A 13,796-nucleotide genomic window follows, 5' to 3' on the forward strand; every position below is an offset into this window, starting at 1 on the left:
TCTTGTTTTTCTCGGGAGCTAGAACCTGACCGCACATGTAGAGGGAACAGCAATAGCAATGTAAACTGCATATAAATGAACACACTCTCCTCTAATCAAATCTCGTGCTCTATTTCTGGCTTTAGTTAAGGGGCAAACTATTCCCAGAGAAACCTGCGCTATAGCTTCCAAAGCTGCTTTTCCACTACTCTCTGTCTCAAAAGATGTCAGCATTTGCAAAGAGATGTCTTTATTTTTGTCTTCTTGAATAGAAAGTAGTTTTGCTGCTGTTGGATCTTTGTAAAAATGCTGCAATCATTCTCAGATTTATGAATGCCCTGTTTAGCAGTGTGCCATCTTCATTATAAGATGAGGCAGAAAGATGAAGCAACTGCAGCAGCTTAAATCATTCACCAGGTCTTTCCCAAGCCACTAACAACCTCAGGCTCAATGATCAACCCTTCAAAGCTTCTCTCTGCCTTTTTTTTAATTCATTGATAAGATGAAGACATCACTGGCCAGGCCAGCGTTTCTTGCCCATCCCTATTGTCCAGAGGGCAGTTAAGAGTCGATCATATTGCACAGGTCTGGAATCACATGTTGGCCAGACCAGGTAAAGTTGGCAGAATTCTGTCCCTGAAGGAAATTAATGAGCCAGATGGGGATTTTTTCCAACATCCGACAAGGGTTTCATGATCAACATTCGACTCTTAATTCCAGATTTTGTTAAGGTGTATAAATGATGACCATGTGAAACCATTTTGGTACACCCCATCTGGTATGTAGTAAAACAAGAAGCCGTGCAATTACAACAGCACCTTCCTCCTAATTCCACTCCTTAATTCATCATGTCAGCACTAGTTTCCCCAGTCTTCTGCCTATTACTTGGTGCTGCCCTTTTGCCAACTCTTGCAAGGAAGATGCTAGGTATACTGCTGTACTTCAAGGCACTGTTACAATAGCAGCCCTGAAACAACAATATGAATTCACTCCAATGAAGACCATCACAGTGTCTAGCACACACAATTTCACATCTCATCACAAGACATCAGACATCCTAATGGAAATCTCATTGACTTGAAACATTAAACTGGACTTTTGCGACTGAAGCATAGATCAAGTTGTGAAAATCAGTCCCATCTAGATTGCTTTCAATGTAGTGGGCTAATGAAAATATCAATGGCTCCTTTGAATGATAGTGCAAAGGTAAACAATGTGTAAGGACATATTGACACGGTATTGCTATCAGTATGCAGGCCTTGGATGGTCTTTTTATGTTAGCTCTTGTCAACATTTTTTTCTGTTTCCCTGAGAAATGTATCTCCAATTAGAATGATTGCTAACCTCCTAGCCCTCACATATTTCAGATGTGTGGATGACATGTTTGCTTTATTTCAATCTATTGTTACATGTAGGGAGTTCCTGACACACTTTAAGAGATTATATGCCGCACTCAAATTTACCTTTGAGTTGGAGAATTCAAACTAGCTCCCTTCCCTTGGCATGCTTGTTGAGAAATCTAGGAGAACAGAGTTGAGTGTGTGGTGCTGGAAAAGCACAGCAGGTCAGGCAGCATCCGAGGAGCAGGAACATCGACGTTTCAGGCAGCAATGAGCTCATTCCTGATGAAGAGCCCCTGCCCGAAACATCAATGTTCTTGCTCCTCGGATGCTGCCTGACCTGCTGTGCTTTTCCAGCACCCCACAAATCTTGACTCTGAGCTCCAGCATCTGCAGTCCTCACTTTCACCCATTATATGCTGCTACATTTGCAGTAAAACGTGACGTGGTTTTCTCCACTCTGGGATACCACCATCAAAACACAAAAGACCTTCTGCCTATCACACAGAGACCTTCTGCCTATCACACAGAGAGGCATGGTGCGTACGTTTCGGTGCCGGTGTGATGCCAGATATTTAGGTGAAGTATTCCAATGAGGGCTATCCAACACCTCATTGACTGCCGCAGTGGGTAGCATGCTGATCATGCTCAACCAGCCCATGTTTACAAAACCAAGGACAATAGTCTTTAACACGATGTTAGTAAGGATTCATACTGTGATTCCATGATTGAAAAAAACATGTGCTGATATTTGGGCAGTACGGTGCCTCACAGCACCAGGGTCCCAGGTTTGATTCCAACATTGGGTGACTGGCTGGGTGAAGTTTGTACATTCTCCCTGTGGCTTTGTGGGTTTTCTCCGGTTTCTCCCACCGTCCAAAGATGTGCGGGTCAGGTGAATTGGCCATGCTAAATTGCCCATGGTGCTAGGTGCATTAGTTGGAAGGAAATGGTTCTGGGTGGGTTACTCTTCAGAGGGTCAGTGTGGACTATTTGGGCCGAAGGGCCTGTTTCCACACTGTAGGGTATCTAATTAAATGATCCTGACTGTGCTGTGAATTACACAGGAAACCAATCTTCAATTATCAGTTGAGTCTGCAGTATGATTCATTTGTTAATGCACGAAGCTGCATTCTCTTTGTCCTGTGTATAGATCAATATGTCCACATGTGATACGTTTCTTACTGAGTCGAGTGTTAGGGAGTAAGCCAATTCCTGCTACACCCCGTGAAAATGTCCCCAATCAGTCAGACTCAATCTGTCTGGTTTGAATTCAATCAATTAATAAAATAACAATTACAGGCCAGTTGGTTTTACTTTAGTGGTGGGAGGCCTATAAAGATAATTATTTTGCACATAATTAGTAGTTACATGGAAAAAGGCATGTTGATTGGGAAAACTTAGCAGGGACTTGTAAAAGGGAAATCATATTTAATCAACTTGTTGGAGTTTTTTGTAAGAGGTAATTGAAAGACTTGATGAGATCAGTTCTCATACAGGAAGGATATGGAGGCTTTGAAGAGGGTGCAGAAGAGATGCTGCCTGGACTAGAGGGTATGAGCTGTACTGACAGGCTAGAAAGATTCGGGTTGTTTTGTCTTGCGTGGTAGAGGCTGAGGGGAGACCTGATGGAAGACTATAAAACTATGAGATGCATACGTAGGGTTGACGGTCAGAATCTTTTTCCCAGAGTTGAAATGTCTAATACTAGAGGGCATGTATTTGAGGTGAGAGGAGGAAAGTTCAAAGGTGATGTGAGGGGCAAGTTTTTTTTCACACAGAGTGGAAAGATTGTGGAACACACTGCCAGGGATGGTGGTGGAGGCAGATACATTAGGGGCGTTTAAGAGACGTTTAGACAAGCTCATCAAGTTGCATAGAATGGAGGGATATGGACCAAGGGCAGTCAGAAAAGATTAGCTCAATTTGGCGTCATGTTTAGCACAACATTGTGGACAGAAGGTAGTGTTCCTGTGCTAAGAGTAATGCTGATAAAATGGTGTACATGGATTTTCAGAAGATGTTTGATTCAGCATGCAACAGGTCTGTGAGGAAAGTGAGGTCATGGAATAAAAGGGTCAGGAGCAACATGGCTACAAATGCGGATGAGTGATAGGAAACATGGGTCAGGCTGGAGGAAGGATTTCAGAGGAGTTACCTAGAGGTAACTTGGGCCGCACGGTGGCACAGTGGTTAGCACTGCTGCCTCACAGCGCCAGGGACCTGGGTTCAATTCCCGCCTCAGGCGACTGACTGTGTGGAGTTTGCACGTTCTCCCCGTGTCTGCGTGGGTTTCCTCCAGGTGCTCCGGTTTCCTCCCACAGTCCAAAGATGTGCAGGTCAGGTGAATTGGCCATGCTAAATTGACCGTAGTGTTAGGTAAGGGGTAAATGTAGGGGTATGCGCTTTGGCGGGTCGGTGTGGACTTGTTGGGCCGAAGGGCCTGTTTCCACACTGTAAGTAATCTAATCTAATCTGCAGGTCAGTATTGGGACCGTTGCTTTTCCTGATATGTATTTATGATCTGGATCTTGTTATGCCAGGAAAATGCAATGTTTACAGTTGATACAAAATTTGGAAAAATTGTAAGCTGTGAGGGGGACACTTAGAACTTCAAAAGGACATTGATACATTGGTGGGGTGATGAGCTAGGTGGCTCATGCTTTACAGTGGATAAAAACAATGTATGAGCATGTGGGGAAAACAAACAGGAGCTTGGCACTAGTGTTAAAACACCGAGACAGACAGTTGAATGAAATCAGCCTTCCTATCCTGTATTCACAACACTGTAAAATTACAATGCTCAAATGACCCTCAAAATGGACTCTAATGGTTCCTAACCAGACATCTTGAATAACTCATGCCAAACTTTGTGAATAATCAATGCCAGACACCAGGTTTATAGCTCAATCAAAAAAACTTGACAATTTATTAACAGGAAGGGCTGATGCCCGAAACGTTGATTCTCCTGCTCCTTGGATGCTGCCTGACCTGCTGCGCTTTTCCAGCAACACATTTTCAGCTCTGATCTCCAGCATCTGCAGTCCTCACTTTCTCCTAATTTATTAACAGTACAATAATTTCAGCAGACCTAAGTAAAACAGCAAGTCAATCGAATTAATGTCTAAAGTTTAAACCCAACCCTCTTTAATCCTAGTTACCACTCATACAAAAACAGACAGACTGTCAGGCAAATAGACACAGTTAAGGAATAATGAAAAATATAAATAAATGTGCTGTAACTGGCCAGTATGCAGTATCCACAATCCATAATATTACCGGCATCTGGGATTATATTTTGTCTAGTTTCTGATGACACCCATATATAACTTCTGATAGACCCCAAGAAAAATTCATTTAAATTCTTATAGCTATTTACTACCTTTCAATAGCCGATAATGGGAGGTTAGGCAGAAAGCTTCCAAACCTTCATGCTATAACATCAATAGCCAAACTCTTCCTCCTCAGAAACTCCCAGTTCCAAACATTTCAAAACCCTCCACCCCCTCCCTCTGTTTGATCAGCATGTTCTCTCCCAAACTTGCTGCAACTGATTCCTAGGTACCCACTTCATTGATGGACAGATATTTGCCATCTGATTAAGCAAGTTGCCACTCTGGGGTTGAAACATTTATACAGTTCTTTGATCATGCACCAGCTTGCAATTAACTTTCAGGCCTGGCCTCAAACATGAGGAAGAACCTGTTTGTTCCTCTTCTTTAACACAAACCGCCGCTCATAATCTAAAGGTCACCTTTCAGTTCCCAGCTCCAAATCAAAGATTGATAAAAGGAAGAAAAAAGAAAAATCAGTGAGGGTTCTAGCACTAAACAATGAAGGTCATTCGAAGAACTGGAGCAGCCAATGGACAAAATGGCCGCCTCCTGAGATTCTGTGAGCAGTTACCCAGTCCTGCTCCATCTCTATGCCAACCGATCAATCAGAGTGGTCTTCTCATGCTAAATGAAATTGTTGCTTTCTTTCTAAAGTTGTTTGTCTTTCTCTTGCATTGCAATCCTAATGAGTCTGTGATGAAAAGCTTCCAGCTCAATTTCCCTTTTAGCAGTGTTTAAGTGCTGTCCTATCAATTTTAATTAGTTAATCTATAAACTTCAAGTAATACTTATTTGTCTAGTACTGGCTTAAACAACTGCCTATGTTTTGAGTGATAAAATCTTTAAACCTCACAAATCAGTCACCTACATTCTCACTTAATTAAAGCCTTGAACACTCATCAGTTTCCAGAGGTTGTAAAAGATGAAAAGCAGCACACCATCCCCTTACAGTGAAATATTAGCACTCATACCCACCATAAACAGATCTTGTCACACTCTGTAATTGTAAATCCCATCTCCATTTATAGAATTTTCAAGTAAAAAGTGAGGTCTGCAGATGCTGGAGATCACAGCTGAAAATGTGTTGCTGGTTAAAGCACAGCAGGTCAGGCAGCATCCAAGGAACAGGAAATTCGACGTTTCAGGCCAGAGCCCTTCATCAGGAATGAGGAGAGGGTGCCAGGCAGGCTAAGATAAAAGGTAGGGAGGAGGGACTTGGGGGAGGGGCGATGGAGATGTGATAGGTGGAAGGAGGTCAAGGTGAGGGTGATAGGCCAGAGTGGGGTGGGGGCGGAGAGGTCAGGAAGAAGATTGCAGGTTAGGAGGGCGGTGCTGAGTTCGAGGGAACCGACTGAGACAAGGTGGGGGGAGGGGAAATGAGGAAACTGGAGAAATCTGAGTTCATCCCTTGTGGTTGGAGGGTTCCCAGGCGGAAGATGAGGCGCTCTTCCTCCAACCGTCATGTTATTATGTTCTGGCGATGGAGGAGTCCAAGGACCTGCATGTCTTCGGTGGAGTGGGAGGGAGAGTTAAAGTGTTGAGCCACTGGGTGGTTGGGTTGGTTGGTCCGGCTGTCCCAGAGGTGTTCCCTGAAGCGTTCCGCAAGTAGGCGGCCCGTCTCCCCAATATAGAGGAGGCCACATCGGGTGCAGCGGATGCAGTAAATGATGTGTGTGGAGGTACAGGTGAATTTGTGGCGGATATGGAAGGATCCCTTGGAGCCTTGGAGAGAGGTAAGGGAGGAGGTGTGGGCGCAAGTTTTGCATTTCCTGCGGTTGCAGGGGAAGGTGCCGGGAGTGGAGGTTGGGTTGGTGGGTGTGGACCTGACGAGGGAGTCACGAAGGGAGTGGTCTTTGCGGAATGCTGATAGGGGAGGGGAGGGAAATATATCCCTAGTGGTGGGGTCCGTTTGGAGTTGGCGGAAATGACGGCGGATGATCCGCTGTATACGGAGGTTGGTGGGGTGGTAGGTGAGAACCAGTGGGGTTCTGTCTTGGTGGCGGTTGGAGGGGCGGGGCTCAAGGGCGGAGGAGCGGGAAGTGGAGGAGATGCGGTGGAGGGCATCGTCGATCACGTCTGGGGGGAATCTGCGGTCCTTGAAGAAGGAGGCCATCTGGGCTGTGCGGTGTTGGAATTGGTCTTCCTGGGAGCAGATGCGGCGGAGACGAAGGAATTGGGAATATGGGATGGAGTTTTTACAGGGGGCAGGGTGGGAGGAGGTGTAGTCCAGGTAGCTGTGGGAGTCAGTCGGTTTATAATAGATGTCTGTGTTGAGTCGGTCGCCCGAGATAGAAATGGAAAGGTCTAGGAAGGGGAGGGAGGAGTCTGAGACAGTCCAGGTGAATTTGAGGTCGGGATGGAAGGTGTTGGTAAAGTTGATGAACTGTTCGACCTCCTCATGGGAGCACGAGGCAGCACCGATACAGTCATCGATGTAGCGGAGGAAAAGGTGGGGGTGGTGCCAGTGTAGTTGCGGAAGATGGACTGTTCCACATATCCTACAAAGAGACAGGCATAGCTGGGGCCAATGCGGGTGCCCATGGCAACTCCTTTAGTTTGGAGGAAGTGGGAGGATTGGAAAGAGAAGTTATTCAGGGTGAGGACCAGTTCAGTCAGTCGAAGGAGGGTGTATGTGGAAGGGTACTGGTGGGTGCGGCGGGAAAGGAAGAAGTGGAGGGCTTTGAGTCCTTCGTGATGGGGGATGGAGGTGTCCAGGGACTGGATGTCCATTGTGAATTTTCAAACCAACCTGTTATATGCCTCTGGAGCAGATGCAGCTTTAACCCAGGCCTCCCGGTTCAGAGATAGAGATACTATCACTGCACCAGACCAGTCTCACCATGTCTATGTTTATAGATATTTTCTAATCAACCTGTTCAGAGGTGTTAAAATATAGGTGGGACCTGAATCCAGGACCTTTGGGTAAGAGGTGCATACTACCAGTGCACCACAAGAGCCCCTCTTTCCATGTCCACATTTATAGAGGCCTGGTGACTTCCAACCAAATGACAACTTGTAGTGACAGTGATTAATACCTCGTCACTGTCAATCGATTGACAGTTAACTGTCACTGTCAGAGAGTTTCTGTTTACTCAGCTCCTTAACTAGCTTGAAGTTTTAAAGTCTGAAGTAAAGTCTAATAATCTAAATTATAGCTCAAGAAAACCCTTGCAGAAAGATCTCCAACTACACCACTTGCCCAAGTTTGCATTTCAACCTCTGTACCCTCAGACCTGTTCAGGGAGTGAGCAAGTGGCAAGAACAGAAATGTAGAGTAGGTTTTGAAAGGCATGTTCAGAGAAACCTGGGTATAATTAGAGTCATAGAGATGTACAGCATGGAAACAGACCCTTCGGTCCAACCCATCCATGCCGACCAAATATCCCAACCCAATCTAGTCCCAACTGCCAGCACCCAGCCCATATCTCTCCAAACCCTTCCTATTCATATACACATCCAAATGCCTTTTAAATGTTGCATTATACATGGAAGACTGAAAGTTACCATGAAGATATTGAAAGTTGTGGAGACAAATAGCATGTGGCCTTTATTGCAAGGGGACTGGGTATAACAATTAAGAAATCTTGCTCTAATTTGTTGAGAGTTTTGGCCCCCGTATTAAAGAAAGATATTCTTGCCCGGAGACAGTACAGCTAAGCTTCACTAGATTAGTTCCTCAGATGAGGGGGTTGTCCTAAAATGATAGATTAGGGAAATTTGACCCTTTTCTCTGGAGTTTTGAAGTATGAGAGGTGATCGCATTGAAATATACTTGAATCTGACGAGGATGAGCAGGTTAAATACAGACAGCTTGTTTGCCCCTTGCTGGGGTAATCACAAGGACACTGTCTCAGTTAAGGAATGAATCATTTGGGACTGAGGTTAAGATAAATTTGTTCACCCAAAGGTTTGTGAAGCCCTGAAATTCTCTACCCTATAGGGTGTGGATGTTACATTGTTAAGTATATTTATGGTTTTGAGACTGATTTGTGTGTCCAAGGGAATGCAGACATGTGGGCAGCGTGGGAGATGTGGGGTGAAGCAGAACAATCTCGAGACATCATGTGATCGATTACTGTATCTATTTTCTATTTCTTATTATCAAGCCAGCTTTCAGTCACTACTTGTCCCTTTCCCAATACGCACCGACCCCCATTTATTTTTCCCTTACATTGTTTGAGTTTCAAATAGTTAAACCCATACTGATGACGATAAATATTTTAAAACAACAGTTCCAACTAATATACTTGGCATCAGCGCAGCGGGCTCAGTGGTGAAGAGATGGCACAGAGAATGGAGCACCTCCTGTTGGTGGGTCTGGTGCAGGCTGTGGAGATCTCCCTGAAGGCTAGGTATCACCATGGACTGGGTCGGAAAGACTGATACTCTGAACTTTTTACTTCTTTACTTTTCTAGTTTATTCCAATGAGCTGCAATGCTGGACTATTTATATCTTCACTTTTCTCATTTCTTTTGCTTCCTAAGAATTTGGTCTCAAGTATCTGTACCCAGGGACCTTTGTACCTAAGATGGTGACTGTAAACTTTTCGCTGCACTCATTTGAGTATGTGTGACAATATAGCTAGAGCTAATTCAATTAATTCAAATCAATTCAATATATTGTTTAAACCAGTTACACATGAGTTTCACAGAAGTCAGTTTAATTTTGTCACATCAGGCTGTGTTCCTTTAAGAATTTAACATGGACCTAATTGATTATGCCTCCTCTCTCTTTTAGATTCAACTAGTTTATTTCAACATTATTGGATTATTTGTTAAACTGATGTGGTTACTGATAGTTGATGTGATTCATATAGTTGCAGCATCCACGAACATTATTTCATTCCTTCTTTAAGCAGATATCTCCACCCTCAAGAATCTATTACACTTCATTGTACTTCACTTCAGTTCAAATGAAAGCTGGTTACATGAAGATATTTTAAAGATTTGTTTTAAAAAAAGAACGATTGAGCCTCTCTTTGTAGTTTCTAGTAACATCATCAGCAGGGAATTCAATGAGAATAATGACATTTGATAGGATGTCATGAAAAATAATAGAAAGTTTATTTATTTTCCATGAGCTCATTGGTTTTCATGGCCAAGATAAGTTGCCTTTTCCACAATATTATTTAAATGAAACAAATGTCTATGGATGTTTATTCAGTTTCAGCACCAGCAATATAGTTTACAGAGCTTGTTAGAAAATGTAGAGATGAATGTGGTGCTGGTAAAGCACAGCAGGTCAGGCAGCATCCGAGGGGCAGGAAAATCGACGTTTCGGGCAAAAGCCCTTCATCAGAAATGAAGGTAGGGAGCCTCTGAGGTGGAGAGGTATATGGGATTGCTGCACCCCCCTCCCATTTATCACCCCACCCCGGAGGCTCCCTGCCTTTATTCCTGATGAAGGGCTTTTGCCCGAAACGTCAATTTTAGATTAAATTAGATTAGATTACTTACAGTGGAAACAGGCCCTTCGGCCTAACAAGTCCACACCGACCCGCCGAAGCGCAACCCACCCATACCCCTACATTTACCCCTTACCTAACACTACGGGCAATTTAGCATGGCCAATTCATCTGACCCGCACATCTTTGGACTGTGGGAGGAAACCGGAGCATCCGGAGGAAACCTCGGATACTGCCTGACCTGCTGTGCTTTTCCAGTACCACACTAATCTAGACTTTGATCTCCAGCATCTGTAGTCCTCACTTATGCCTTGTTAAACAATGTAGTAAAGTGCAATGAGATATTTTCTGTTGGCCAAAGCGTTCAGTGATATAATTATTGTTTACTTCATTTTAATGTTCTATAGTGAATGCTTAATAAATTTGATAATTACGAATACATTGTATTCAATCACAGTCTAATATCTACCATCTGTTTCTGTTAGATTGTACAAGCTATGTCAACCGTCCCCTGATGGAGATGCATGAGATTCCTGCTCGTACTTAACCCAGGGATACCTAGATATAGTCTCTTCAGTAACAAGTGAAACAGCATTTCTGATCCAGACAGCAGAATGATCCTGGTCTGCTCACAAGATATTCGTAGTGCTGGTAAAATGAAGTGTTCGCCTTTTTATGAGCTATATCAATATAAACTTTGACCACTGACACAACTGGAATTTTGTTTTCGTTATGGATTCAAGCTATGGTTGGTGTTTAAACTATAAAATTAATTAAAATTAGTGTAAATTTATAAAGCATAATATTTAATGAACTATCAATTTAAGAAGCTACACTCAACTGTTACAAATCTTTAATCTTTATCTCTTACATTATTAAAGTATAATTTGTTGATACTATTTTGTAAATTTGAATTGCTCAGTATTTAAGATGAGATGCTACATTTTCACTGTCTGTTGTCAGATGTAGTCACATTTGCTAATGCATATCACTAAGAAGATGCCCAAAGCAGTTTTCTATTAAGAGTATACAACAGAGCTGTAATATAACCAAGGAGTTCAGATAATATTTTATATAGCACAAACATCAGTGAATTTGCCGTACTGAGGCTGTGACTGTATTATAACCTTTCACCCATTCCCCATCATATATTGTTTTGTATTTGCTATAAAGTTTGATTTGTCTTTAATGCAATAAATTACTTTGGCCTTACTGCTGTGTATGGAATCTTCAATGACAGTATTTGTAATATGTGATAGGAAAGAAGGAAGATAAAAGCAGCATAACAGAGAACATGATTCAATTTTTCTTCAGGATATTAAACATAGAAACTGTGGACATCTTTTATGACACATATACATGATACAGATGTTATATTTGAATATATTTAAAGCAGATTTTCCTTGTGCCTTTTCTTTAGGTTATATTGAGTAAACATTTACATTTGTATAATTAATAGAAATATTGGATAATATCTTTTCACAGTACTTTTATTCACATAAGACAAGCATATGTAAACATACCATCAATGTCTTATTAATGTTATGTTTCTTAACCATGTGCTCACACTATTTTGCCCTCTAGTTCTGAAAGAACACTTAAATGCTTTGCAACATGACAGTGCTCTGAATTGAATAACTAGCTACACAAGCTGAGAAACTATTGTCATTTATTTAACTGGGGTAGCATGTTGACTCAGTGGTTAACACTGCTATTTCACAGTGCCAGGTACCTGGGTTTGATTCCACCCTCAGGTGACTGTCTGTGTGGAGTCTGCACTCTCTCCCTTCCTCTCGGTGCTTTGGTTTCCTCCTACAGTCCAAAGATGTGCAGGTTAGGTGGACTGGCCATGGGAAATTGAGGGCCGGTGTGGACTTGATGGGCCAAATGGATACTTGTATGATTCTACCAAGACAGACGTGCGAAAGAATAAATATGTAGACTCACATAAAGTGATAATACTTTCTGATGTCCAGTCAAACCCATTGCCCATTTCCAAATTATCAAATGTACAGAATGCTTGTATCATCAAGTCTTCATTCCAAAAGTGATACTTTTCTGCAAGAACCAACCAGTTTAATTCAGTTCCTATTCACTTCCAAAATCCTCGAGCAATGTTTAAGCAAGTGTCGAAACACAATTTTATGGTCCGCTGAGATATTCATCGTTCTGTAGAAATTATTGTGATAAATTATGGTCATCCACATGTCAAATGATAATGCCTTTCTTAAACCATCTCTGTACTTCAGCTTTCGTTCTTGAACATTTTATTTTTTGTCGGATTTATGGTTCCGTCCCAAAACAGGGAAGATTTAATCTCATAAGTAAAATGAATTGAATGTTTTCACATCTTTTTAATTCTAATTTAATTTCTATTAGATATTCTATCCCCTATGAAGAAGGGAGAATCTGCTTGAAACCCATCCCAGTGTTTGTTCAATTGATTGACGGGACATGGACATCACTGGCTAGGCCAGCATTTATTGCCTGTCCCTAATTGCCCAGGGAGCAGCTAAAAATCAACCACATTGCTGTGAATCCAGAGTCAAATTTAGGCCGGACCAGGTAAGGATGGCAATTTCCTTCCCTAAAGGGCATTAATAACCAGATTGGCTTTTCCTGACAATCAGTTCATGGATTCTTAATCCCAGACTTTTTAAATTGAATTCAAATTCCACCATCTTCATGTACATAGATCCCTGAAAGTTGCCATCCAGGTTGATAGGATTGTTAAGAAGGCACACTGTGTGTTAGCTTTTATTGGTCAAGGGATTGAGGTTCAGAGCCATGAGGTCATGCTGCACTGTACAAAACTCTGGTGCGGCCGCACTTGGAGTATTGGGAGCGGTTCTGGTCATTGTATTATAGGAAGAATGTGGAAGCATTAGAAAGGGTTCAGAGAAGATTTACTAGGATGTTGCCTGGTATGGAGGGAAGGTCTTTGGAGGAAAGGCTGAGGGACTTGAGGCTGTTTTTGTTGGAGGGAAGAAGGTTGAGAGGTGATTTAATTGAGACGTTTAAGATAATCAGAGGGTTAGATAGGGTGGTCAGTGCAAGTCTTTTTCCTCGGATGATGATGGCTAGCACAAGGTGATATAGCTTTAAATTGAGGGGTGACAGATATAGGACAGATGTCAGAGGTAGTTTCATTACTCAGAGAATAGTAAGGGTATGGAATGCACTGCCTGCAACAGTAGTAGACTCGCCATATTAAAATGCATTTAAACAGTCATTGGATAAACATGGAATAGTGTAGGATAGATGAGCTTCAGATTGATTCCACAGGTCAGCACAACAGCATGTCCGAAGGCTGTGCTGTAATGTTCTACGTTCATCTACCAGGGCAGGATTTGAACCTGGGTTTGAAGAACATTACCTCTATAGTAACAGTGCAGCAATAATACCACTCAGCCATTGCCTCCCTACAATAACTAGGTGTTAGGAAGTTTACAATGGGCCTTGAGAAGGCATTTGTTCTTTGCATGGAGTGACTAACATTGTTAGGTACTTCTTTGTGACAGCAAATCAACTGGAATTTTTTCATTTTTGTTTGTGTCATTTGTCGGGTCTGAAATACTTATGGAATAGTGTCTTATTCTGTTTTCTTAGGATTTGTGAAGGAAGGATAGTCCAGAGGTTTTTTTCCCAGGGCTGAAGTTTCAATTACAAGGGGGCGCACGCAGGTTCAAGGGGGAAAGTTTAAGGAAGATGTGCGAGGGATGTTTTTCACCCAGAGA

General features: G+C 42.5%; 1 protein-coding gene across 1 annotated transcript in view; it reads left to right on the forward strand.

Annotated features, from left to right (window-relative positions):
• The window catches only part of prex2 (phosphatidylinositol-3,4,5-trisphosphate-dependent Rac exchange factor 2), a 358,894-nt gene extending 348,013 nt beyond the window's left edge, over nucleotides 1-10,881 (forward strand). The window contains exon 40 of the mRNA XM_060824113.1: nucleotides 10,545-10,881. Within this exon, the coding sequence (XP_060680096.1) occupies nucleotides 10,545-10,587 (43 nt within the window). The 3' untranslated portion in view covers nucleotides 10,588-10,881. The remainder of the gene's footprint in view (nucleotides 1-10,544) is intronic.
• Nucleotides 10,882-13,796: the final 2,915 nt, after the last annotated feature.

This window comes from Hemiscyllium ocellatum, chromosome 4, assembly GCF_020745735.1.
Source record: "Hemiscyllium ocellatum isolate sHemOce1 chromosome 4, sHemOce1.pat.X.cur, whole genome shotgun sequence".
Classification (NCBI taxonomy): domain Eukaryota; kingdom Metazoa; phylum Chordata; class Chondrichthyes; order Orectolobiformes; family Hemiscylliidae; genus Hemiscyllium; species Hemiscyllium ocellatum.